At 47.7% G+C, this 27,552-nt stretch overlaps 1 protein-coding gene across 1 annotated transcript in view; it reads right to left on the reverse strand.

The window, feature by feature from the left end:
- The window catches only part of LOC138516892 (uncharacterized), a 145,828-nt gene that overhangs the window by 79,053 nt on the left and 39,223 nt on the right, over nucleotides 1-27,552 (reverse strand). Inside the window, exon 3 of the mRNA XM_069632346.1 lies at nucleotides 3,213-4,056. Within this exon, the coding sequence (XP_069488447.1) occupies nucleotides 3,213-4,056 (844 nt within the window). The remainder of the gene's footprint in view (nucleotides 1-3,212; nucleotides 4,057-27,552) is intronic.

Here is a 27,552-nt window from a genome sequence, read left to right on the forward strand (position 1 = left end):
AAACATCACCACCACAGGTGGCTGGGAGTAGAGAAAGAGGCAGAAGATAAATTCTGTGGTCAAGCATCACCACCACAGGTTGCTGGTAGTAGAGGAAGAGGCAGAAGAAATATTCTATGGCCAAGTGTCACTACCACAAGTGGCTGGGAGTAGAGGAAGAGGCAGTAGATAGATTCTATGGCCAAGCATGACCATCACGGGTGGCTGAGAGTAGAGGATGAGGCAGAAGTTAAATTCTATGGCTGAGCATTACCACCACCACAGGTGGCTGGAAGCAGAGGAACGGCAAGAAGATAGATTAGTTGGCTAAGCACCACCACAGGTGGTTGGGAGTAGATAAGAAGAGCCAGTATTTAGATTATATGGCCAAGAATCAGCATCACTGGGAATAGAGGAAGAGACAGAAGTTGAATTTTATGGCCAAGCATCACCACCACCACAGGTGGCTGGGAGTAGAGGAAGAGGCAGAAGAAATATTCTATGGCCAAACATCACAATCACAGGTGGCTTGGAGTAGAGGAAGAGGCAGAAGAAATATTCTATGGCCAAACATCACAATCACAGGTGGCTTGGAGTAGAGGAAGAGGCAGAAGAAATATTCTATGGCCAAGCATCACCATCACAGGTGGTTGGGAGTAGAGGAAGAGGCAGAAGTTAGTTTCTATGGCCAAGCTCCAACACCACAGGTGGCTGGGAGTAGAGGAAGAGGCAGAAGTTGGATTATATGGCAAAGCACCAACACCACAGGTGGCTGGGAGTAGAGGAAGAGGCAGAAGTTGGATTCTATGGCAAAGCACCAACACCACAGGTGGCTGGGAGTAGAGGAAGAGGCAGAAGTTGGATTCTATGGCAAAGCACCAACACCACAGGTGGCTGGGAGTAGAGGAAGAAGCAGAAGTTTGATTCTATGGCAAAGCATCACCACCACAGGTGGATGGGAGTAGAGAGGAAGAGCCAGTAGCTAGATTCTATGGCCAATAATCACCATCACTGGGAGTAGAGGAAGAGGCAGAAGATAGATTCTATGGCCAAGCATCACCAACACGGCTTGCTGGGAGTGGAGGATGAGGCAGAAGTTAAATTCTATGGCTGAGCATTACCACCACCACAGGTGGCTGGAAGCAGAGGAACAGCAAGAAGTTAGTTTCTATGGCCAAGCTCCAACACCACAGGTCGCTGGGAGTAAGGGATAAGGCAGAGCTTAGATTATATGCCAAACATCACCATCACAGGTGGCTGGGAGTAGAGGAAGAGGCAAACATTAGATTTTATGGCCAAGCATCACAACCACAGGTGGCTGGTAGTAGAGGAAGAGGCAGAAGAAATATTGTATGGCCAAGTGTCACTACCACAAGTGGCTGGGAGTAGAGGAAGAGGCAGTAGATAATTTTTATGACCAAGCATCACCACAACAGGTGGCTGGGAGTAAAGGGAGAGCCAGAAGTTAGATTGTATGGCCATGCATCATCACCACAAGTTCCTGGGAGTAGAGCAGGAGGCAGTAGTTACTATGGCCAAGCATCACCACCACAGGTCGCTGGGAGTAGAGGATAAGGCAGAGCTTAGATTTTATGCCAAGCATCACCATCACAGGTGGCTGGGAGTAGAGGAAGAGGCAAACATTAGATTGTATGGCCAAGCATCACCACCACAGGTGGCTGGTAGTAGAGGAAGAGGCAGAAGAAATATTCTATGGCCAAGTGTCACTACCACAAGTGGCTGGGAGTAGAGGAAGAGCCAGTAGCTAGATTCCATGGCCAATAATCACCATCATGGGGAGTATAGGATGATGCAGAGCTTAGATTTATGCCAAGCATCACCACCACAGGTGGCTGGGAGTAGAGTAAGAGGCAGTTGATATATTCTATTTCCAAACAACACCATCACAGGTGGCTGGGAGTAGGGGAAAAGGCAGTATATATATTCTATTGCCAAACATCACCATCACAGGTGGCTGGGAGTAGAGGAAGAGACAGACATTAGATTGTATGGCCAAGCATCACCACCACAGGTGGCTGGTAGTAGAGGAAGAGGCAGAAGAAATATTCTATGGCCAAGTGTCACTACCACAAGTGGCTGGGAGTAGACGAAGAGGCAGTAGATATATTCTATAGCCAAGCATGACCATAACGGGTGGCTGAGAGTAGAGGAAGAGGCAGAAGATAGATTCTATGGCTAAGCCTCACCAACACGGCTTGCTGGGAGTAGAGGATGAGGCAGAAGTTAAATTCTATGGCTGAGCATTACCACCACCACAGGTGGCTGGAAGCAGAGGAACAGCAAGAAGATAGATTAGTTGGCTAAGCACCACCACCACCACAGGTGGCTGGGAGTAGAGGAAGAGCAGAAGTTAGATTCTATGGCCAAGCATCACCACCACAGGTGGATGGGAGTAGATAAGAAGAGCCAGTATTTAGATTATATGGCCAAGAATCACCATCACTGGGAGTAGAGAAAGAGACAGAAGTTGAATTTTATGGCCAAGCATCACCACCACCACAGGTGGCTGGGAGTAGAGGAAGAGGCAGAAGAAATATTCTATGGCCAAACATCACCATCACAGGTGGCTTGGAGTAGAGGAAGAGGCAGAAGAAATATTCTATGGCCAAGCATCACCATCACAGGTGGTTGGGAGTAGAGGAAGAGGCAGAAGTTAGTTTCTATGGCCAAGCTCCAACACCACAGGTCGCAGGGAGTAGAGGATAAGGCAGAGCTTAGATTTTATGCCAAACATCACCATCACAGGTGGCTGGGAGTAGAGGAAGAGGCAAACATTAGATTGTATGGCCAAGCATCACCACCACAGGTGGCTGGTAGTAGAGGAAGAGGCAGAAGATAATTTTTATGGCCAAGCATAACCACTGTAGGTGGCTGGGAGTAGAAGAAGAGGAAGTATATAGTTTTCATGGCCAAGCATCACCACAACAGGTGGCTGGGAGTAAAGGGAGAGCCAGAAGTTAGATTGTATGGCCATGCATCATCACCACAAGTTCCTGGGAGTAGAGCAGGAGGCAGTAGTTACTATGGCCAAGCATCACCATCACAGGTTGCTGGGAGTAGAGGAAGAGGTAATTAGATAGATACTATGTCCATGCATCACCACCACATGTGGCTGGGTGGGTAAGTGTGGCGGAGTGCAACAGGCGGGGAAAGGATTAGAATGAACATAAATCATATGTTTAAAATCAGACAAAATAAAACTGGACACTTACTCAAATAATTCTTTCATTGGAGTGGTGCTGTCCTTGTTGTTATATGACTGCTCTTGTACCAGCATCGGCTCAGTGGAAAGGACTTTTCCAGTGTCTGTCAGGAATTCGACATGTAGAACTTTCTTGATAGTTCTATCCCTTATGAAGGACATATGTCCATACCTCCTATAGAGTGTGCCCACCTTTCTGGCTGTCCTTTGCCAGTCCTCATTTGGGTCTGATGGGGGTGGTGCTGTCAACAGATCTCCGTAGGTGGAAATGCCCCACAGATTACCATCATAGCTAAACCTAACATTAAACAGTCTGTTCCATCCACTTGCTCCTACTACAATGCTATTTTGAAGCCAGTCCTGGTCTACTTTGAATAAAGGAGGACTTCTGCGAAGTTGCTCACCAACAATGCCATACAGAGTGCCTTCTGGGTCAAAGAAAAGGCCAAATATAGAATGTTGTGACAAGTTGTCTATCACTTTAGCTCTGCTATAGAGCCAGGGCACATGCTCATTATCAGGTTCCGGGCCTTTATACAATATACCCGGGTAGGTCAAAGCATAAAGGTCACCTGCAGGACTGAAACACAGGATCTGAAACTGATCCCACACACTTCTACCAACACATTTCGCCTGTTCAAACCAGTTCTCCCACGGTGCTGAGGGTGTTGGACCTTTATACAGCTCCTTTCCACGTGTAACAAACATCTGGCCTTTTGGATTGAAGATAATATGGGGTGTCGACTCCACCTTTCCTAATTTGATGGCTCGCTCGTGATAAAGGTCCTCGGTAGCAACTGGAGGCAAACCGATCCTACAGGTATCTTTGCGGTCATAGGTAAAGAGAGCACTGTCTGTAAAGAAAAACAAAAAAGGCTATTACTCCAGATATCTGCCCCCCAAAAAAGCCAAGCATATCTGTTCACAGTGGGGCACTGAGTGCCACGTCACTTGGATTCACATATTCTCTATTGCCCTGATAACCACTTCTCCGGAGCACGCTAAAGCAAAATGTCCTTTTGAAAATTTGCAATTTTACAATACGTTCCCTTTTAATATGTATGTTTGAAGACTTTCATAAACTAGAGTAGTGTTTTGCAACATTTGGCTCTCCAGATGTCAATCAATCTTTTCTGCTCTATTCGGCAAAGCTATAAAATCAAGAACATTGCAAATCCAAAACATCATTATACAATCATTAACACTTCTAGGAATTGGAAACATAAATCATCCATCTGTCTATCTGTCCTGGGTTGTACATACATCAGAATCTAAGCCCATAGTACTATTCAGTAATCTCGGGTCGATCCTTCTAAAAATAAGATATTTTACAGCACTCTCATGCAGTTAAGTCCCTAGCATTCAGCAGTGTACACCTGGACGAGATATACAATAAATTTGCAATATATCCCAGATCAATGCTGTGAGACAAGGCAGACAAGACAAGAGAGGAAATATGAGAAGAAAGGTTTGGCCCAATCATTTCGGTCACATTCATCTAGCTCCATCTCCAAGCCCTATACAGGTAGTTTGGCACAGAATGGACCACTAGACTGTCACCCGCCATACAGCATTAGGTGTAGTGCCTGCAATGTAGTTCTCATTTTTCTAGCTAAAAACAAAGGCCCCAAATAGATTTTTCTAATATCCAGGTATAAGAGCAAAATATGTTTTGTACTACTACTCCCATCAGCCCTAGCCAGGATAATAAATGGTGAGGGATCATGGGAGCTGTAATCCAAATCATCTGGGGAGACGCTGGTTGCAGACCCTTGCACTAGACTCTATTATGTATTTAGTGTGTCTCTTTTGCTTTTCCACGAATCAGGGTGCAAGTCCTTCTTTACATACAAATATTGATAGGAAGAAGGTGTTATTGATATAGGGCAGGAACCACTAATAACACTTGCTGAGTCTGTCACCAGGGGACTAGGAGTTGCATATGATTGGCTGTTTGCTTGACATTATTTGTAGAGCACACAGCAAAGATCTTAACCACTTCGAGGTGCAGCACAATTTCAACATGCGCATCTTACCATATACCATCGGTCCAGAATACATCAGGACTCTAATGCTATCATAGCGGGTCAGGCAATCTCGTTCCATAGATCATGCAGACTGCTTCATTTTGCCCCAGTTGCTCCCACTGGATAATTTTCTCTGGGATCCCAGCCAGGAAGCCATAGTCGGGCCATCAGTCAATAATAGTTTAATTTCCCAACACACAACCCATAAAAATCACAAATCACAAATAAAATGCAGAATGTTGGTCCGGTCTGATCCAACACGTCAATGTCAAAGTGCCTACCATACTAAGAAATACATAAAATTTTAATTTCTCAGTAAAAATATGCATCAAAAATATACATATTTCAGATTTTTTTTTTTAAATCAACACAGGAGCACATACTACTCTACGACTTTCCAGATAGTGACCTAAAGTGCCCTTCCATTCAATTGGAGCTTGTTAGTCCTCAACCACGGCTGCACTGCCTGCACACCGTCTGCTATTGACTCTAAAACCTTTGGCTGTCCGTTGGCACCTTCCATTAGGTGTCACAACCTTAGATGTAGCAGCCGCATCAAAAATCAATGATCCAGACAGGGGGTGGATGAAAATATTGAAGAGAATCAGGGAAAGTGGAGACTCCTGAGACACTCTACGTCCGTCTTGACACTGTCAGAGTAGACTACCTCAAGGCTAAATGATAGTGCCAGTATCTCCCTAGTTTGTGCTTAAATCACAGAGTTCTAATGATTAGTAATACAATCATATAGAGCTTGTAACTGTTAGCAAGCCCTTGGTGGGGCAGAGAGGAACAGAAGATGAATATGCATTGTCCATTTCCTGGACTCACATGCTCAGGTCCTATGATCCTTGCAGGTTGTGATGCTGGAAATACATCGGAGGGACAGGGCCTCCATATCCTTGTCCTTTACTGCTTTTTATCGTGTGTTCTGTTGTGTTTTCCGCGCAGGAGTTCATGTGGGACTCCTGGCGGTGCAGCTCTCTTTCTTTTGGTTTGGTGAATGGACCCGTGGGATACCCTTATGGCACCCATGGGTGGGGGTACAACCCTGTGCCCCTAGTGTATGTTTTTGGGCACCTGTGGGTGGCCCACAGAGCAGGGTATGGGCTGGTGGCAGCTCCATGCTGAATTTGACAGGTGCGCGGAGTATCCTCCATTTTGGGATACCCCGGCCCTGCCATTGGGATCAGTTGATTCCTGATGGAAAACAACATGGCCCCGGTGGCCTCTTGCTTTCTATTACCCATTACCTTGTTTTCCCAAAGTCCTGGGAAGCCCTGACTCTGTCCCTTCCCCCTGACTGGCTGTTGGATGGAAGAGCCATATATGGTGTTGTTGTGAAGGCCCAGTCAGACTGGCTGGAGCCTTCCCGGTGATGTATGTTGTGGGTACCTCCTGTGGGTGGGACCGGGGTGAATAGAGTGTGTGACGAATATGCATTCTGTGTTGTGGGTGTCTAGTATCTGGTGGTTGACACAATGACTGAGACAACCCTGCCAGAAACCGGTATGAATGCAGCTTGGAGTGTTGAATGGCTCGGTACTTGTCCCAATACACATAACTTGTTGTGAGTGTCTGGAGAGAAGTGAATGGCCTGAATACCTCATGTGCCTGATTGAGTACCTGCCTGCATGAATGCCCGTTGTCGTGATTGGATGCTTGAGTGTGACCCAGCGGAATGAATGGGAGATCAACAGCATATCTGGGGACCTCTCACTGCTAGGAATTGTGTTCAGAAGCTGAAGTCTCCACTACGACGAGTAACTGGATTAACTGACGCTTGACCTTGAAGCCCTGCTGGACGAGAAGACTTGCTGTTGCTCTTCTTCACAATCTGAAAGCTGTTGTGCCTCCAAGGACTGACCCAGAGAGGACCTGGTACGGCGCCATCTTCCCGAGCAACGACGGACAATCGTGCGCAGCTGATCTTTGCCAACGCTCCCTGGTAGACAGACCTACGACAGGCTGCCGACCCGATACGGAGACTGCTGCGGAACTCCAAGGAGAAGCACTCGGACTGTTGTCCGCCACTGTCGACGACCGCCGTCGCCGACCGGAGCCGCTGTGCTCCCGTTTGCCTAAGAACTTTCATTGATCATCGGACGCTCTCGTCTGCATCGTCATCCGCTTGTCTCCCGCTGGAGAAGGCCTGACCGTCGACGCGCCGAGGAGTATCCACCGGTGGGTTTCCCGCCACCTACAGACCGCAGAGACGCCGACGACTCGACGCCCTTGCTGGGCCACAGTTCTTCCTCATCTATTTGCGGTCCAGAACTATTGTCACCGAGGTTCCCCGCACGCCTCTTCCTTGCAGGACGCCAACGCTCTGTCGTCGACGAGCACCGCTAGGAACGAAGCTGTCACTTCCTTGCCGTAGTTCACCCTGTTCACCGTCGGACGTTCGACGACCCGTGACTCCTGCCTTAAAGGGAGGGCACTCAAGGAGGGCCGTCGATTCTCTGACATCAAACGCCAAGTTCCCCGACACCTCTCGACGATCCGTGGCTCCCACCTGAAAGGGAGGCACTCAAGAAGGATCGGTCGGTGCATCGTCAGAGAACTCTACTCCACCAGGTACATTGGGGGGGTAAAACCTTAACAGGAAGAAGTAAGACTACTGAACATTTGGACTGGGCTTGTGCTATATATCTTTATTTTCCGGTTGCCCAGGTGGGGGGATCTCCACACAGAACTGTGCCTATTGGTAGGGGTCAGCATTCTGCCTATTGTTTCAACCATATTGCGTTCCTTCCTATCTCTATTGCTGGTTTACTCGTTATTGATCTGTGTGACATTTTAACCGTACAGTTGATGCACTTTAATGAGATTTGATAACATTAGTGGTACCACTCTAGACGTGTATATATTTATCATCATTGACTTCCGAGTACAAAGTGCGTTATTGTGATCGTGTACATACCTTCGAATATTAATTATATAAAGACTGTGTTTTCAGTAATACAGTGTGTGGACATTCCTTTGTGGGGGTTCAGGGACTACACTGTACTTAAGAACCAGCCCGCATCACCTCCTGAGAAGCTAGGCCTTGATTGCTCGACTACGTTACCAATAATAGAGAATCTTGGCTGGGGTCCTCTGTGCCTCTCCTCTACCATATAGAGAGCGGAAGTACAGACACCCCCCACCGGTCTTTGCACTGGTGGCAGCGGTGGGATGTTTATGGTTTTAAGACTCAGTGTATAACCGTGCCACTTACAAAATATCCGCACTTTGTTCGATTAAGGTTTGGGTGTGTACAAAATAACTGCATTACACGCAATGGAGTCTATTGCGAATGGTAAATTGACTCGGATGAGCTTAGAGGCTCTCCAGAGTGCTTGTGAAGCCAGGGAGTTAGACTTTGTGGATAAGTCTAGGGCTGAGCTGATAGCTGCACTGGTGGACTACCAGACCGATGGTGAAACTCTTGATGAGGGGGGGAATACAACCAATGGGGACTCTCTGTCCCTAGGGTTTCTACTGAATCTGTTTCTGGGAATGCCGCCATTCCTGCTGCCTCTGTTCCGAACCCCAGCAGTACCTTGGAGCTTGAGTTATTAAGGATGAAATTGGCCTTTGAATATCGCGAGTTGGAGATAGATGCTGAGCTTAAGAAGGAGGAGTTGGCTCAACAAGTGGAACTCAAGAATAGGGATCTTGAACTCAAAGATAGGACACTGAATGTCAGAGAATCCAGCTAGAGAAAGCTCGAGTGGAGACTTCAGCGAAACCCAGTAAGAGTGTCAGGTCCCCAACCACTAAATTTTTGAAGGATTTGGTTGGTGTGTTTTCGGAGGGTTCTGATATCCTCCAATGGATTGAAGCGTTTCAAATGGCTTGTGCAATTCATGATGTTGACAAAAGAGATTGGGCTAAGTGTTTGCTAAGCAGAGTGCCTCAAACTGCAAAAGACTGTATTCTGAAGCTGAGTATGGAAGAACGGGGTCAGTATGAGTGTATGTAATCTGCTTTGATTGCCAAGTTTGGCAAGACACCTACCCAATACCTTAAAAGGTTCAGGGATTTTAAGAAAAGAGAGAATGTGTCTTGGGTCGACTGGGTGAGTGCTGCGCACATGAATATGATGGGGTGGATTGACGGTTACAAGGTGAAAACTTTTGTTGAATTGTCCCACCTATTGTTTTATGAGCATTTTTCTGAAGCCTGTTCACCAGAGCTGCGTCAGTATGTTGCTGACCAGAACATTTTAGATCCCTTTAAGCTGGCTAGGTTGGCTGACAAGTGGGTCTCCCACCGGGTGTCCCCTAAGGACTCCAGTGGGAAGGACAAGGACAAAGAAAAGGGGGCCTCTCAGAAAGCTGAGGAGTCCCAAAAGCAGTCACAGTCGAATAAACCTAAACCCTCCTCTCCTAAGACCCAAAAATCTAGTGGGGATAAGTCATCTGTGGGTGGGAATAAGAGTAGTGGTCCACCTGCTGCAAAGCAGGCTCCCGGTGGTTCCAGTACCGTACCCCGCACTCCCGGCACTTGTTGGGACTGTGGGGCTCTGGATCACAAAAGGGGTGACTCCAAGTGTAAAGGTAAGGCACTCGGAGTACAGGCTGTCAGCCTGACCTACCCTTACCCCATGTCTGAGGTGGAGACCGCCGTCCTCCCCTCCTCTACCGGAATCACTTTTGGTGCTCCCGTAGAGATTTCCTTAGTGTCCCTTGGGGCCTGGGACCAGTACGCGGAAGTACTGGCGACTATCCCACAGAACACCCGTAGATTTTTTAGAAGTGTCCTCCTGAATGGCCAGCCTTCTACTGGTTTGAGAGACACTGGGGCAAGCATGACAGTGGTGGACAGGACCCTGCTCAAGCCAGAGGACTATGTAGCTGCTCCTCTGAGAACCACCAGGTTAGCTGGTGGGCCTCCCAAATTATCGCCTGTAGCCCGAGTCACACTCGTAATTGGAGACAAGACAGCAAAGCTTCCTGTCCTGGTTCAGGACAACGTCCCTGCTAACATTCTGTTAGGTAACGATCTAGTCGAGTTGGGTTTGATCACGGATGGTCTTCCCATGACTGCTGCTGCGGTCACTAGGTCACAGGTGACACCGGGTCTGGCTGTGAGTCAGGTACCCGAGCCGAATGCGCGGCCTAAGGCACGACGAAGGAAGAGCAAGAAGGCTACCTCTGTGGAGGGAGCCCCTTCTCTTCCTGCTGTTCCTACAGCACCCATTGGGATCCATGCTCCGGACCGGCTGGGTCCAGTGGCAAACCCCGTCTCAACTCCTGTGGGAGAAGAGCCAGAAGACTCTCCTGTGGGAGAGGTTCTCAACCCGGAGGATCATCCCGATCTTCAATGCTTGTTGGCTGAAGGGGGACCCCCCGGGCAGACTTCTGTAAAGGACAGAGAGAGTGTCCCTCTCTCGAGGGTCTGAGGAAACAGGCCCTGTCCCAGGCACAAGGCGAAGTGCCTAGGACTTTCCGGATTTATTGGGAGGGTGAGCTCCTTGTTTGTGAGCCCACTAAGCCTGAACCTGGTGCCCTCAAGAGGTTGGTGGTACCCCAGGTTTACAGGCCCTTCCCACTGCAGTTGGCGCATGAGGTGCCCTTGGCTGGTCATCTTGGTACCAAGAAGACTAAGCAGAGGCTCTCTACCCATTTCTACTGGCCTCGGATGGGAGTAGAAGTGGAGTCCCACTGCAGGACCTGCCCAACTTGTCAGTTGTCTTGCAAGTCTGAAGGCAGTGTCATTGCCCCACTGCAGCCATTGCCAGTGGTTGGCACATCGTTTGAGAGGATGGGCATCGACATTGTTGGTCCCCTTGACCCTCCCACGTCAGGTGGCCATCGGTTCATCCTGGTTTTGGTAGCTCATGCCACCAGGTACCCTGAGGCTATACCCCTTCGGACAGTTACGGCCAAGGTGGTTGCCTGGGCTCTCCTGGGCATTTTCACCCGTGTTGGATTCCCCAAGGAGGTTGTCTCTGAACGAGGATCCAACTTCATGTCTAGTTACATGAAGACCATGTGGAAAGAGTGCGGGGTAACCTATAAGTTCTCCACTTCTTACCACCCCAGACCAATGGTCTGGTTGAGAGATATAATAAAACTCTCAAGGGCATGCTAGGTGCTTTGGAAGAGCCCCTAAGGAGGCAATGGGATCTCCTCCTGCCATTCCTGCTGTTCGCTTACCGAGAGGTACCTCAAGAGGGTGTTGGTTTCAGCCCCTTTGAGTTGCTCTTTGGACATCCCGTGAGGGGGCCCCTCACCTTGATCAGAAAAGGTTTGGAAGCCACCCCTCCCGGTCCCGCCAAGCAAGTGGGGGACTATGTGTTAGGCCTCAGACGGAGGATGACACAGATGATGGGACAAGCAACGGCGAATCTCAAGGCTAGCCAGGAATTGAACAAATACTGGCATGACCTTAAAGCATCGCAAGTGGAGTGGACTCCGGGACAGGAGGTCCTCGTGATGGAGCCTACCAAGCCTCGGGCATTGGCAGATAAATGGACTGGACCCTTCCGGATAGTCTCCAAGATGGGCGAGGTCAATTGTCTGGTTGACATGGGAATCCCCGGGGTAGCCCCTCAGGTATTCCATGTTAATAGGCTCAAGCCGTTCCACAGGCGAGCAGAAGTCTCATGTCTCTTGCTGGCTTCAGAGCAAGAAGAGGATGAGAGTGAGCCCCTTCCTGATTTGCTGCATAGCAACCCTCAGGATGGCTCAGTGGAGGGAGTACAGCTCTCTCCAGATTTGACAACGGAGCAGCAGAGGGCCTGCAGGACTTTGCTCCAGCAGTATGCCTCTCTGTTTTCGCTGACGCCAGGCCTTACACCGTGGTGTAAGCACGAGATTGACACTGGTGACAGCGTGCCTGTCAAGAGCAGGAGCTACCGAATGTCAGATACGGTTAAGAACCACATCCAGGCTGAGGTCGCCAAGATGTTGGATCTGGGTGTTATTGAACCCTCAACCAGTCCCTGGTCCAGTCCAGTGGTCCTTGTCCCCAAGGCAAGTTCCCAGGCCGGTACCAAGGATTGGAGGTTCTGTGTGGACTACCGAGGAGTCAATGCCGTCACCAAAACTGACGCGCACCCACTACCCCGGGCTGATGAGCTCGTGGACACCATAGGTGCTGCCAAATTTGTGAGCACATTTGACCTCACCTCAGGCTATGGGCAAATAGCTCTGACGGACCATGCCAAGGAAAAGACGGCGTTCTCAACACCAGAGGGACTCTACCAGTTTAGGGTCATGCCTTTTGGGTTGAAGAATGCCCCTGCCATCTTCCAGAGATTGGTCAATCATGCTCTCAGTGGGCTGGAAGCCTTTTGTGTGGCTTATTTAGACGACATTGCCGTCTACAGTTCCACTTGGGAAGAGCACTTGACACATGGGTAGAGTGTTGCAGGCCTTAAAGAGGGCTAACCTCACTATCAAGGCCACCAAGTGCCAGATAGCTCAGGGAAAGTCACGTATCTTGGTCATGAGGTAGGAGGGGGTCAAATCCAACCTCTCCCCAGTAAGGTACAGGATGTACGGGACTGGGAGACTCCCACTACTCAAACCCAGGTGAGAGCCTTTTTGGGTCTCACTGGGTACTATAGCAATTTCATGGCGGACTATGGAACCATAGCTGCACCACTGACAGCTCTGACTTCACCCAAGCAGCCTAGGAAGGTCAATTGGACTGAAGACTGTCAGAGGGCCTTTAAAGGCTTGAAAGAAAGTCTGTGTCGGGCACCCGTGTTGTGTGCGCCTGACTACAGCCGACCCTTTATCGTCCAGACGGATGCCTGCGACACCGGAATTGGAGCTGTCTTGTCCCAGTTAGATGACAAAGGGAGAGAACATCCTATCATATTCATCAGTAGACAACTCAAGGGTAGAGAACTTAGGTGGGCTACTGTTGAAAAGGAGTGTTTTAGTATAGTTTGGAGCCTTAGGCGTTTTAGGCCCTACCTTACGGGTTCTACCTTCAAGGTCCAAACAGATCATAAGCCCCTAAAGTGGCTTATGCAGATGAAGGGTGAGAACCCAAAACTGCTCAGGTGGTCCATTAGCCTGCAAGGGCTAGACTTCACCATAGAGCACAGACCAGGGAAGAGTCACGATAATGCAGATGGCCTTTACAGAAGGTATGTTGACCGTCTGGATGAGGGTGTCTATCCCGTGGGAGATTAGGCACCCTCCACCTCAGTCTGGGGGGGGGGGCGACTGTGATGCTGGAAATGCATCGGAGGGACAGGGCCTCCGTATCCTTGTCCTTTACTGCTTTTTATCGTGTGTTCTGTCGTGTTTTCTGCGCAGGAGTTCATGTGGGACTCCTGGCGGTGCAGCTCTCTTTCTTTTGGTTTGGTGAACGAACCCGTGGGATACCCTTATGACACCCATGGGTGGGGGTACAACCCTGTTCCCCTAGTGTATGTTTTTGGGCACCTGTGGGTGGCCCACAGAGCAGGGTATGGGCTGGTGGCAGCTCCATGCTGAATTTGACTGGTGCGCAGAGTATCCTCCATTTTGGGATACCCCGGCCCTGCCATTGGGATCAGTTGATTTCTGATGGAAAACAAGATGGCCCAGGTGGCCTCTTGCTTTCTATTACCCATTACCTTGTTTTCCCAAAGTCCTGGGAAGCCCTGACTCTGTCCCTTCCCCCTGACTGGCTGTTGGATGGATGTGCCATATATGGTGTTGTTGTGAAGGCCCAGTCAGACTGGCTGGAGCCTTCCCGGTGATGTATGTTGTGGGTACCTCCTGTGGGTGGGACCTGGGTGAATAGAGTGTGTGACGAATATGCATTCTGTGTTGTGGGTCTCTAGTATCTGGTGGTTGACACAATGACTGAGACAACCCTGCCCGAAACCGGTATGAATGCAGCTTGGAGTGTTGAATGGCTCGGTACTTGTCCCAATACACATAACTTGTTGTGAGTGTCTGGAGAGAAGTGAATGGCCTGAATACCTTGTGTGCCTGATTGGCTGCCTGCCTGCATGAATGCCCGTAGTCGTGATTGGATGCTTGAGTGTGACCCAGCGGAATGAATGGGAGATCAACAGTATATCTGGGGACCTCTCACTGCTAGGAATCGTGTTCAGAAGCTGAAGTCTCCTCTACGACAAGTAACTGGATTAACTGACGCTTGACCTTAAAGCCCTGCTGGACGAGAAGACTTGCTGTTGCTCTTCTTAACAATCTGAAAGCTGTTGTGCCTCCAAGGGTTGACCCAGAGAGGACCTGGTAAGGCGCACTCTTCCCGAGCTACGAGGGACCATCGTGCACAGCTGATCTTTGGCAACGCTCCCTGGTAGACAGACCTACGATAGGCTGCCGACCCGATACGGGGACTGCTGCGGAACTCCAAGGAGAAGCACTCGGACTGTTGTCCGCCACTGTCGACGACCGCCGTCGCCGACCGGAGCCGCTGTGCTCCCGTTTGCCTAAGAACTTTCATTGATCATCGGACGCTCTCGTCTGCATCGTCATCCGCTTGTCTCCCGCTGGAGAAGACACGACCGCCGACGCGCCGAGGAGTATCCACCGGTGGGTTTGCCGCCACCTACAGACCGGAGAGACGCCGACGACTCGACGCCCTTGCTGGGCCACAGTTCTTCCTCATCTCTTTGCGGTCCAGAACTATTGTCACCGAGATGCCCCGCACGCCTCTTCCTTGCAGGACGCCAACGCTCTGTCGTCGACGAGCACCGCTAGGAACGAAGCTGTCACTTCCTTGCCGTAGTTCACCCTGTTCACCGTCGGACGTTCGACGACCTGTGACTCCCGCCTTAAAGGGAGGGCACTCAAGAAGGGCCGTCGATTCCCCGACATCGAACGCCAAGTTCCCCGACACCTCTCGACGATCCGTGGCTTCCGCCTGAAAGGGAGGCACTCAAGAAGGATCGGTCGGTGCATCGTCGGAGAACTCTACTCCACCAGGTACATTGGGGGGGTAAAACCTTAACAGGAAGAAGTAAGACTATTGAACATTTGGACTGGGCTTGTGCTATATATCTTTATTTTCAGGTTGCCCAGGTGGGGGGATCTCCACACAGAACTGTGCCTATTGGTAGGGGTCAGCATTCTGCCTATTGTTTCAACCATCTTGCGTTCCTTCCTATCTCTATTGCTGGTTTACTCGTTATTGATCTGTGTGACATTTTAACCGTACAGTTGATGCACTTTAATGAGATTTGATAACATTAGTGGTACCACTCTAGATGTGTATATATTTATCATCATTGACTTCCGAGTACAAAGTGCGTTATTGTGATCGTGTACATACCTTTGAATATTAATTATATAAAGACTGTGTTTTCAGTAATACAGTGTGTGGACATTCCTTTGTGGGGATTCGGGAACTACACTGTACTTGAGAACCAGCCGGCATCACCTCCTGAGAAGCTAGGCCTTGATTGCTCAACTACGTTACCAATAATAGAGAATCTTGGCTGGGGTCCTCTGTGCCTCTCCTCTACCATATAGAGAGCAGAAGTACAGACACCCCCCACCGGTCTTTACACAGGTCACTCCATGCATCCACAGGCATTTAAACAGATCCCTGTCACCCCGTTCAAATCAATCTGCAGGACTATAGCAAGATTCAAGAAGGATGTTGTGTTATACAATAACAATAATTTGTAGAAGGCAATCAAATCTTTCCAAATTGTCTGGTTGCAAACCAAAGGCAGAGATTCAAGAATCCCACAGTTCACCCGTGCATTCACTAGTCAATAACAATGTCCAAGCCCTGGTCGAAGTGATTAACCCCGTCCCACATTTATACAGCGAGTACATGGATTCACTTCCACCTGGGTAAAGGGCAGATAATTAGGATTATAATCTGGCTGCCTGCCATGCAGCGTATAATTAATAGTATACGGTACTGTACTTTATAACATTACATAAATGTAAAGCCTTTTGTGATATTTATTTTTATTTAATTATGTGTAACGCGCCAGCAGCCTGCAGGCATCAAGACTAATTGGCAGTAATTTTAATTGAAGAGTTATTTTTTTAATGCTCTGCGTAAAAAAAACCCTAGTATTCTCTTCATCTCTTAACTTGAACGGAAGAGCATTCCAGATTTTTGCAGCACAGACTTAGAAGGATCTTCCTAGGCCATTGTAGCGTTTAAATCCAGGAAAATAGCGCCTGGTTGGAGGAGCGTAAAGATCTGGTCGCAGTGAAGTGGGAGATAAAGAATGTGAAGTAATGAGGAATAGATGCAAAGAGGCAGCGATGTACAAGAGAACCTGCTTCAAAATTGATGCGATCCCGCACCGGCAGCCAATGGAGATCCCTCCTGTGATTGGAAATATGTTCTCTCCTCTGGACTTTCTTAATAATACGTACCGCATCATTCTGAATGACCCGGCATTTCTGCAGACAGGTGTTGTTTGCCCTGATCAGCAGGACATTGAAATAATCTAACCTCAACAATACCGCTGTATACGCAATGGTGGCGCAGTTCTTTTTGGTGAGCAAAGGCCAGATGTTTTTTAGCAGGTGGCAGTAGTAACTGCAGTTCCTGCTGATCTGATTGACATAGGCATCAGCACACAGTGAGGATTCAAAGATAGTGCCTGGGGTTTTTACTTAGCTCTGCACTGGGATTGTACAGTTCTTGATTTTAAAACTTTTATAGTCAGGGTTCAGTTTGGATTGCGCCTGCGAGGAGCCAAAGATCTGAAACTCGGTTGTGCGTGTTGTCCACGTAGTTTGGGAAAAATACTTTTAAATCTTCCAGAAGCATGCAGAGAGGTCTTATATACAGGTTAAACAACACTTCATACATGTAGGCTCCCTGTGGCTCGCCACACTGAATGGGGGCTGGAGATGAAAAAGCATCACCACAGTGAAATTTGGTAACCCTGTGGGACAGGAAGGACTGAATCCATTTGATAGCTTCCTTAGAGAAGTTACTCAGGTGCCCGAGTGTGTTGATGAGGCGGTTGTGGTCGAGCAAGTCAATCCCTGGCTCTTGTTATTTTGGCTTCTAAGACCGCTTGAGCCTCTTACCAGTCCTGCGCTGTTGGTGAGTATGATATGGATGGTGCTTTGGGTTTCTCGAATGATTTCAAAATTTCAAAGAGTTTCCCAGGGCTGTTTGTAGCCTCATTGATCTGGGTATTAAACAAAGTTCTTCTTGGTTCCCACTATTTTGAGTTTGTTAGTTGATCTTGCTCTTTTCCAAGCATTCTTATTATCAGCAGATGGGTATTTTAGCCACAGAGTTTCTCATTTTCTTTTTCCTCATTTCAGATCGAAAAGCTCTGGCGTAAACCCCTTTTGGTGCCCAATTTTAGCCCTAACCGACTTCAAACGGAGCAGTGCTACCCTGTCCAGCACATCCAAGTAGAAGGAGGAGAAAGTGTTCATCAAAGTCTCTACAGAGTCGGAGTCGGTTGTACTTGACATAAGAGATTCCAAGCAAACTTGGATGTCAGGCAACACTTAAAATGCCTACTAACGACTTTTCCTATGGTAATCACTGAAATAACTGGTTTCCATGCTGCAGTATTTGTACAAATGAGGAGGTAGCGCTACAGTTTCTACTGTGTTCAGGCCAAATTCTAGGAGTTTTATATATACACTGTTATCTGGTAAATGCATGTAGATGAGTGCAGTATATTATGTGGTACTTGTTACTGCTCTGCAGACAATTTTAGAAGTGTACAGATTTACAGGTGTTTGTGATAAATACTGTAGTTATGGGGTTTTGTACCATAGTATTTGTTTTAATGAGTTACATACTCATTTCCAACAGACTATACAATATTGCAAATATGAAGACATTTTTTTCTTTTTCAAAGAGTTAAGTCTTTTCTTTATAAAGAGCGAAAGTGTAGTCTACAAACTTTGGGAATACAAACGTGACAGACTTGAAATCTTCCGCTGCAAAAAGGAAAGGACCAGAAAACATGCCTTCTTTGCCTACACCCCAAGATTATGGAACCTCCTCCTTGTCAGCATCAGACTGACCCACACACTCCTACAATTCAGAGAAGAACCCAAGACCCTCCTCTTCAGGGAGTCTCTCCTCCTCAACCCCTAAGCCATCACGTCGCCCCTCGCGCCATCTAACTGGCTAGATGCTGCCCGCCCCTCTACCACTCACCACCGGGTACTGCTATACCACTCCTCTCTGCCCCTCGGTATCCTACCCCCCGCTGTATGTCTGTTCTGTTGTTACCACTGGAAAGCGCACTGTTATGTATCTGTACTGTTGTATACTGCTATATACCTCTGTAAAGTGCTCAGTTATGAATTTGTATTGTTCTATACTTTTGTAAATCACGCCGTTGCTTGACCACGCTCAATAAATAGCATAATAATAATAATATAATAATCAAAACGTTAAGGTTTTTCCCAAAATCCAAGCCAACAAAAGAGTAATGTCTATAACTGTCAGTATTGTCAATATTAAGATTATCACAAACACTCATGGATCTTAAATATTTTTCATAAAAATATAAATTCACACTAGCACACATGTCAACATTATCCATTACTTTAACAAGATGCTAGTTCAGTCCTGGTTTTAACTTTGAATTCTGAGACTTTTAATCTTGGACTTATAATGTGCAAAACTAGGACTACATGGATAGACTGCCATGTGTGACCCATGCAATGCTTGACTGATACGTCCTTGTTGTGATGCTGACTGCATACAGACCATGTGCTGCACACGGAGACAATCCTCATCACCACACCTGCACCCTCCTTCCATCACAATCTCTGTGCAGCTTCTCTTGTCCATATTCTTGCTCCAAAATATGTTTGCGGATAGCCTGTGATGATCTTCCACTCCACACTCGCCCTCTGTCGTCACATGTCTGACGTCTCTGTGAGGTCACCCTGCATGCTGATCCTACTCAGGGGCATCCTTCCTTGCCTCTCTATCCCCCAGCAGCTCAGTGCCTCCATGGGACTGGTGATTCCCATGGCGGACTACTAAAACGGCATGTTCCCAATTTACTTTGAATATACACTCTTCCCTCTGCAACTCTGGCAGACATGGACTGTGTGGGACATCCTTTGGCCTTGATGCAGGGTCTCTCACTCGGACCATGCTGATGGCTCACAGTGGTCATGAGTGCTTATTCATGGACCATGTGCATTCCATGTGCATTCCAAGCAAGCCCCTATGGGGCCGGGCCAAGCACCTCATTCGACTCCATCTCCGGTACTTCCTCCTTCTCATGGTACATCCCTTTCCTGCTCACTCAGGGTCAGTTGATCCTCACACCCATTTGTTTGGGGTTCTCGTCTGTGTCGAGCGGATGCCTCCCCCTGGTACAGCCTCCATGCCTCTATTCAACTGCTGTTGTGGGTTCTCTGGGTCTGGGGCACTTTTGATGCTTCCTCATGTGTTGTGCTTTCTGTCCTCATCTCCCCTGCTGTAGTCCCAGATGACTGTGAGAATGCAATTGACACCTGCCCACACTGTGTGCTACAACAGGGTACTCTGAGTAACCATTTTGACCCATTCACTGCCTCCAAGCCATCCCCCGCCTTTGGGGTTGGGGTTCACAACCCACTGCCAACACTTTGCACATGATGACTGCACTTGCCCTTACACTGCCATCATAACACGACATTGCAATTACTGGTTTTGTCTTTTTATTGATAGTTGAGGCCGAACACATGTACTGCACTGCACCCACACACCTCTAAGACCTGTTTCACCCTTCAACATGTCTATTCACTTGTGTGATGTCAAAGTGACCTAGCATTAATGTATCCATGTGCCTTCCTTCGCTGTATTTCAACACCCTAGCGTTGTTGCATCCTGTGACACATGTGTGTTTTGTCGTAGTGATTTCCATGTACTGTCTGATGACATGCATTTTACATGGATTACGGACAGTAGCATTTAACTTCCATCTGGGGCTGGTTGACAGTTATGCCATGGCTATGCTATGCGCCATATGTGTGTATGCATCCTTCATGTTTGTTGAAGGTCCATGCCAGTCACAAGCTTGTGTGTGATGCAGGTGCTGTGCACCATGCAGCACATGTGTTGTTTTGCCATTTTGTACTCATCCATGTCTGCTTTCAGGTTCCCCTTCCACTTCATGCGTGCATGCCTGAGTTTGTGTCATGAGTGACATGTCTGATTCATGTGTTGGATTTCAACATTGTAATACCTATGTGACATGTATGTTCATTACATGTTTTGTGCAGGTGATGAGGCACTGGAAGCAGAGGAGGAGGAGATGGCGGAGGGGGTGGGGTGTTCAAAGGCCCAACCAGGCACCAGTGGAGGCCGTGGTGTGGTAGCCCATAAACATCCATTGGTGCTACAGACCATCCTGGCCAGGGGTGTCTCTGAGTACACCTCTGAGGATCTCTATGCCTCTGGTGTGGAATCGGATATTGAACCATATGTGCTGTCGCAGGTGAGTGATTCTGGCATGGATTCTGTTCTGTCCGACACACCTGCAGTGGGGGTAGACCCCTGAAGGGGCCATTCAGTGGTGGTATGTCCGCCTGTGGCGGTTACGGATCCAGGGTCACGCTCCACACTATTTGCTCCTGTTCCTGGGGCAGCAGATCAAAGGAGGAATGCAGTCCTGCAGCCACAGGCAGCGTCAGCACAGCAAGGACCAGGTCTCCTTGCGCCCGACAGGTGTGGTGTCCGGCTACGCAGTGGCCGTGCGCCACCTGGTAATACTGTGTGGGAGAATTTCATGTATGCCGTTGCACAGCAACAGCGGGCATCATGGGAGATGATGGCTCAGGGGGTGGAAAGGTGGTCAATTCCATTCTCCACTCTGAAAGGCAGGTGGAGCTCCAGCAGCAGTCAATTCGGTCAACGTGCTGCTCACACAGGCAGGACATGTTGGCCGCCAACAGGGACCAACGGGCTGAACTGGGGGTTCTGCGCACAGCCATGGCTGCAGAGGCACAGGCCCACAGGGATGCCCTGATGGAAGAGAACACCTCCCTCAGAGCTACTCTGGGTGCACTTGAGGTGGCCCACAGTAGACAGGCGGAACAGCAGATGGAGCAGCTGACACATAACATCTCGGCTGAGCTCCAGGCAACCTGTGAGGAGATCTGCGTGTCATGTGAGTGCTTGCAGGCGGAAGTCCAAGTAACACGTGAGGCCTTACAGGCGGAACTCCTGTCAGGACTCAGGGCTGGCAAAGACGAGGAGTTGTTAGATATTCCTCTTAAGCTGGGAAGGTCTATAAACTACAATTCCCAGCATTCTCTGGGTCTGCGTGTAGTTCAACACACGCGCGATTGGCCAGCTGTCTGGGATTAAGGACAGCATATTAACTGGTAACGGCAGCGTGCAGGTGTGGCTTATTCTGATTCAGCGTGGAGGCAGGCAGCCCGCTTGCGGAGAGGAGCGATGGAGAGCAGGACTGCATGAACTACAGACGGCCGCATTTCGGAAGGAGCAGGAGCGTGCAGATAAGGATCACGGCTTTACGGTCATTGTCTGGGAAGTCCTGTGGGGCTCCCCAGACCAAGATAAGTATGGGGAAATGCACGATGATTGCTTACATTGTTGGGAGTGATTTACAGCGGGCTCGCATTTCGTCAGGGAAGTCCTGAAGGGCCCCCAGACATAAGATAAGTAGCGGCGAACGTTTTTGGGATGTTGAGCTGAGAAAACACAGTGTATGCGCTCATGTACTGCTGCGTTGGGACACCCAGGGTGTTCACTCATTTACGGTTGTGCTGGGCAAACCCAGTGTGTATCAAGCAATAGTGAATATGCATCTTTAATGGGTGTCTATGAGTAATGAACTATTTTCTGACAAAAGACTCAATATGATACATGGACATTACGTTTACCAAATCTTCACTGGTGCAGTAAACTAGTGTAGGAGGGAAATCATTTATGTTATATGTTGCTTTGCTGCCCGAAGGGCCATGTGTCTTGTTTATCATGATGGGAAGTTTTCTTAACGTTTGTTTTCATCATGTTGCTTGCTTATGTGTTTTCTTGTGAACCAACAGGGGTTAGTACACGTATTAAGGTGTACTAGGTAGGAAGTCAGGTTATATACGTGAACAGTGTTACATGCTGGACAGAGTAGGGTTCTTTCCTGGTGTTTCCCCTGTCCCATCCAAAGTAGGAGTTCCTTACCCTTTTTCCTGTGTTCCTAAATTCCCTATCCTATCCACAACCTCTCCCTAACCCCTCTTCCCCCCATTGGCTGCCACGTGGCAACCTGTTTTATATATCAGGCGTCTCTGCCAACCACTGTGGGAGGGTCGAGTTCATTCGGCTTCCGTGGTTCGGGGGAGAGTGTCGATCTCTCTTCCTTTCCTTAAAAAGTGTGATCGTGACATAATAAGCCACCCCCAGATTGGGATACTCACAACCACCCAAACCAAATGGACACGACACCTCCACCTTTAGCCGACGTGCTAAAGGCACTACAAGATATCCAAATGGAATTAGCGAATGCTCGGAATGAAACTATCACTTTGAAAGCACAAGTACAAGGTTTGGTGGCCCTAGGTACCCCTTTAGAGGGCACTAGTACAGCCAATACTGGGAGCGTTTTCACTAGTAGAAATCCCACTGTCATTGTGCAACCTCCTAGTAACGTACCCCTGTCAGCACCAGAGCGTTTTTCAGGGGATCCTAGAAAATATATGACCTTTCTTACTCAATGTAGACTTCATTTTTTGTGCAAGCTTGCGGCATTTGTAACTATCCAAGCCAGAACTGCCTTTGTAATATCATATTTAACAGGCAATGCCGCAGCATGGGCGATGCCTCTGGTACAGAAAGATGATCCTTTGTTATATAATTGGGATAATTTCTTATCAGAGTTTGGCAGACTGTTTGACAGACGGGAAGTCACACTGGCACAAGACAAAGAGTTGTTAGGTTTAAGACAGGGGTCACGAGATCTGGTAACATATGTGACACAGTTTAATAGACTAGTGATTGAAACAGAAGGGCCAGTGGCTAAACAGACCGTATTGTTTTATCAAGATTTACGGGAAGAACTAAAAGATGCAATTGCGCAGGTAGAACCGCAACCAAGCACTTGTACGGCCATGATAGATCTGGCCCTTAGGCTGGATCACCGGATGAATGAGAGAAAAGGAGATAAAAAGAAACCAGAAACTTTCCCATTTGTGAGATTAGATAGGATTAAGGGAGGAAGGAGTAGTGAGGTAGAACCAACTCAGATTGGTAGTGTGAGAGGACCATTATCAGAGGCAGAAAAAGAACAGAGGAAGCTTAACAAATTGTGTTTGTACTGTGGACAGGCAGGCCATTTTATACGCACTTGTCCTAATACTCCCCAGAGGAGTATAGGAGGGGAACGGAGCAAAAAAGAGGCGGGAAAAGAAGTGGGCCGACCTTAGGGGGAACTCAGGTGACAGGCCCGAAGGAATTAAAGTTCCCCAAATTGGTGGCAAATACAGTTGGGAGTAAGACATCTCATTTGTATATATTAGTGACGTTATGTTGGGCAATATCCAAGCAGACAGTACTGGCTATGATAGACTCAGGGGCCACAGGTAATTTTGTGGACATTACATTGGCCAAACAATTGGGCCTTCCTTTACAAGACAAACAAAGAGTGGAAGGGGTGCAGTCGGTGGATGGGTCTCCTTTAGTGTCAGGGCCTATAAGACAACAAACACAAAAGTTGCGGATGACATTTACATCAGGTCACAATGAAGACATTACTTTTGATTTGATAGCCGCACCACAGTTTGGTTTGATTTTGGGAATGCCTTGGTTAGTGCAACACAATCCAATGATTGATTGGGAAAAACAGACAGTAGAGTTTGATGAACAGAGGTGTAAAGAAAACATGTTACCAGAAGTGGGACCCACGGCGTGGTTAGTTAAACAGGAAAGCAGAGAGCAATTGGTGGGAGCCGTGGAAGCAGAACTTCCCCTGCAATATCGAGAGTTCACCAAGGTATTTGACAAAAGAGGGGAAGAACAATTACCTCCCCATCGACTTTATGATTGTGTCATTGAATTGGAGGAGGGGGCAAAGCTACCCTTCAGTAGAATCTATGCCCTTACAGAGACAGAAAATAAACACTTAAGAGAGTATTTGGATGAAATGTTAGAGAAGGGGTTCATTAGACATTCCACGTCCCCGGTCTCTTCTCCTTTGTTTTTTGTTCCAAAAAAATGAGGGGACATTACGCACTTGTATTGACTATCGCGCATTGAACAAGGTAACCATTAAGAATAGGTTTCCATTGCCTCTAATTTCAGTGTTACTGGATCAGGTGCGGGCGGCAAAAATTTACACTAAATTGGATTTAAGAGGAGCATACCACTTGATAAGAGTAAAAGAGGGTGATGAGTAGAAAACGGCATTTCGGACAAAATTTGGATTGTGCGAATACTTGGTTATGCCGTTTGGATTATGCAATGCTCCTGCGGGATTTCAATTCTTTATGCAAGAAGTGTTGAGGGACTTTATTGATGTATTTGTTATAGTGTACATTGATGATATTTTGTTTTATTCAGTTTCAGAGGAACAGCATGTGTGAGGGCAGTGCTTCAGAGGCTGCAGGAGTATCAGCTTTGTGTAAAACTGGAGAAATGTGCTTTTCACACTAGGCAAGTGGAATTTCTGGGGTTCATACTAACTCCAGAGGGTGTAGTGATGGATGCTAAGAAGGTACAGGCTGTGACAGATTGGCCATCACCACAATGTATCAAGGACATACAATCATTTTTAGGATTTGCAAATTTCTATCAGCGTTTTATTAGTAATTTCTCAGCACTAGTAACACCGATTACTCGACTTCTCAAGAAAGCAACACCATTCATTTGGGGTCCTGAAGCAGAAAGGGCTTTTCAGGAATTAAAGATCGCTTTTACTACTGCACCTGTGTTGAAACACCCAGACACAAATGAAGCTTTTCAAGTAGAGACAGATGCTAGTAATCTGGCGATAGGGGCGATTTTGTCACAGAAAGATAAGGAGGGGGTATGGCACCCAGTGGCCTTCTATTCTAGAAAACTATCAGGGTGTGAACAGAATTATTCTATCACGGACAAGGAATTGCTGGCTATCCACTCAGCCTTTTTAGAATGGAGGCATTACCTATTGGGGGCTAAGCATCAGGTGGTGGTGGTAACGGATCACAAGAACTTGCAATACTTTAAGACTGCTCATAAACTTAGTCCCAGGCAATTACGCTGGTCTCAATACTTTAATGAATTCAATTTTGTGGTAACATTCAAACCAGGAAAGAATAATGGCAAGGCAGACGCATTGTCTAGGCAGCAAAATTTGGAGAGTGTGGTGAGTGAAGTAAGAGCAATTATTCCTCCAGAAAATGTCATTGGAGCTATTACAAAAAATTTATTTGATGAAGTCAAGAAGGCTCTTTCCCCCCCTGGCAAATCCATAAGTGGCAGGCCAGTCATCCGGCAAGGTGAGGCAGGGGTTGCCGTACCATCAAGATCGATTGTTTTTACCTACTAAGGAAATACAGGAAAAGCCCTATATTGGTGCCATAATTCTCCATTAGCGGGACACGCTGGTCAAAGGAAAATGCAAACCATGTTGGAAAAATACTTTTGGTGGTCTACTTTGAGGCACGATGTGGGCAAATATTTATTAAAATGTGAAAATTGCATGAGGAATAAAGCAGATCATGTAAAAAAGAGAGGGTTTTTACAACCATTACCCACACCTGAGAAAGTATGGACACACATATCAATGGATTTTATTACAGACCTTCCACCTGATAAGCAGTTTGACAACATTTGGGTAGTGGTGGATTTTCTGTCCAAGCAAGCTCATTTCATTCCTTGCAAAGGAATACCTGGAGCAGGCAAGTTAGCAGAGTTGTTCCTTCAACATGTGGTTAGATTACATGGGTTGCCCAAGAGTATTGTCTTGGACAGAGGACCACAGTTTACATCCAAGTTTTGGCGAGCTTTCTGTCGCATGTTGGGAATCAACTGTGCCTTATCTACCAGTTACCACCCTCAAACCGATGGGCAGATAGAACGAGTAAATCAAACACTCGAACAATACTTGCGGGCCTATTTAGGGGATGGCCGAGAGTCTTGGGTGCAGGCATTATGGTTGGCAGAGTTTACTTATAACACGCTGCACATTTCCTTGGGTATGTCCCCCAATGAATGTTTATTTGGACATGAGCAAAACATGATACCAGAGCATTTACCTGAAGTAGAGAATGTACCAGTTTTACAAGGACGTAAACAGTTGCTTCTTAAGATCAGACAGAAAGCGCGCCCGCATTTGGAACAGGCTGACAAACACAGACAGGAGAGTCCTCGCTATAAGGCAGGAGACAGAGTTTGGTTATCAACCAAGAATCTATCTATAGTAGGATCTCATAAATGTATGCCTAGATTTATTGGACCTTATGAAATCGTTACGTGTGTGTCATCTACAGCTATAAAATTGCGTTTGCCAAAGACTCTACCTATACACCCGGTGTTCCATGTGTCTTTGATTAAACCTGCAGCTCCTGGAACGACGACGAAAAAACCTCCAGCCATAGTGAGAGAAGGACAAACGGAATATGAAGTAAAGCACATTGTGGATTCCAGAAGAAGATCTCAATAATTATGGTATTTGGTGCAATGGGAAGGTTACGGGCCTGAGGATTGTTCTTGGGAACCAGCACGAGATGTCCATGCTCCCAGGTTGCTTAAACAATTTCATGTACGACATCCAAGAAACCAGGTTCTGGGAGGAGCCCTGGAAGGGGAGGTAATGTCAGGACTCAGGGCTGGCAAAGGCGAGGAGTTGTTAGATATGCCTCTTAAGCTGGGAAGGTCTAGAAACTACAATTCCCAGCATTCTCTGGGTCTGCGTGTAGTTCAACACGCGCATGCTTGGCCAGCTGTCTGGGATTAAGGACAGCATATTAACTGGTAACGGCAGCGTGCAGGTGTGGCTTATTCTGATTCAGCGTGGAGGCAGGCAGGCCGCTTGCGGAGAGGAGCGATGGAGAGCAGAACTACAGACGGCCGCATTTCGGAAGGAGCAGGAGCGTGCAGATAAGGATCACGGCTTTACGGTCATTGTCTGGGAAGTCCCGTGGGGCTCCCCAGACCAAAGATAATTACGGGGAAATGCACGGTGATTGCTTACATTGTTGGGAGTGATTTACAGCGGGTCGCATTTCGTCTGGGAAGTCCCGAGGGGCTCCCAGACATTAGATAAGTAGCGGCGAAAGTTTTTGGAATGTTGAGCTGAGAAAACACAGTGTATGCGCTCATGTACTGCTGCGTTGGGACACCCAGGGTGTTCACTCATTTACGGTTGTGCTGGGCAAACCCAGTGTGTATCAAGCAATAGTGAATATGCATCTTTAATGGGTGTCTATGAGTAATGAACTATTTTCTGACAAAAGTCTCAATATGATA

This window comes from Ambystoma mexicanum, chromosome 6q (genome assembly GCF_040938575.1).
Source record: "Ambystoma mexicanum isolate Mex_15411 chromosome 6q, UKY_AmexF1_1, whole genome shotgun sequence".
Classification (NCBI taxonomy): Eukaryota; Metazoa; Chordata; class Amphibia; order Caudata; family Ambystomatidae; genus Ambystoma; species Ambystoma mexicanum.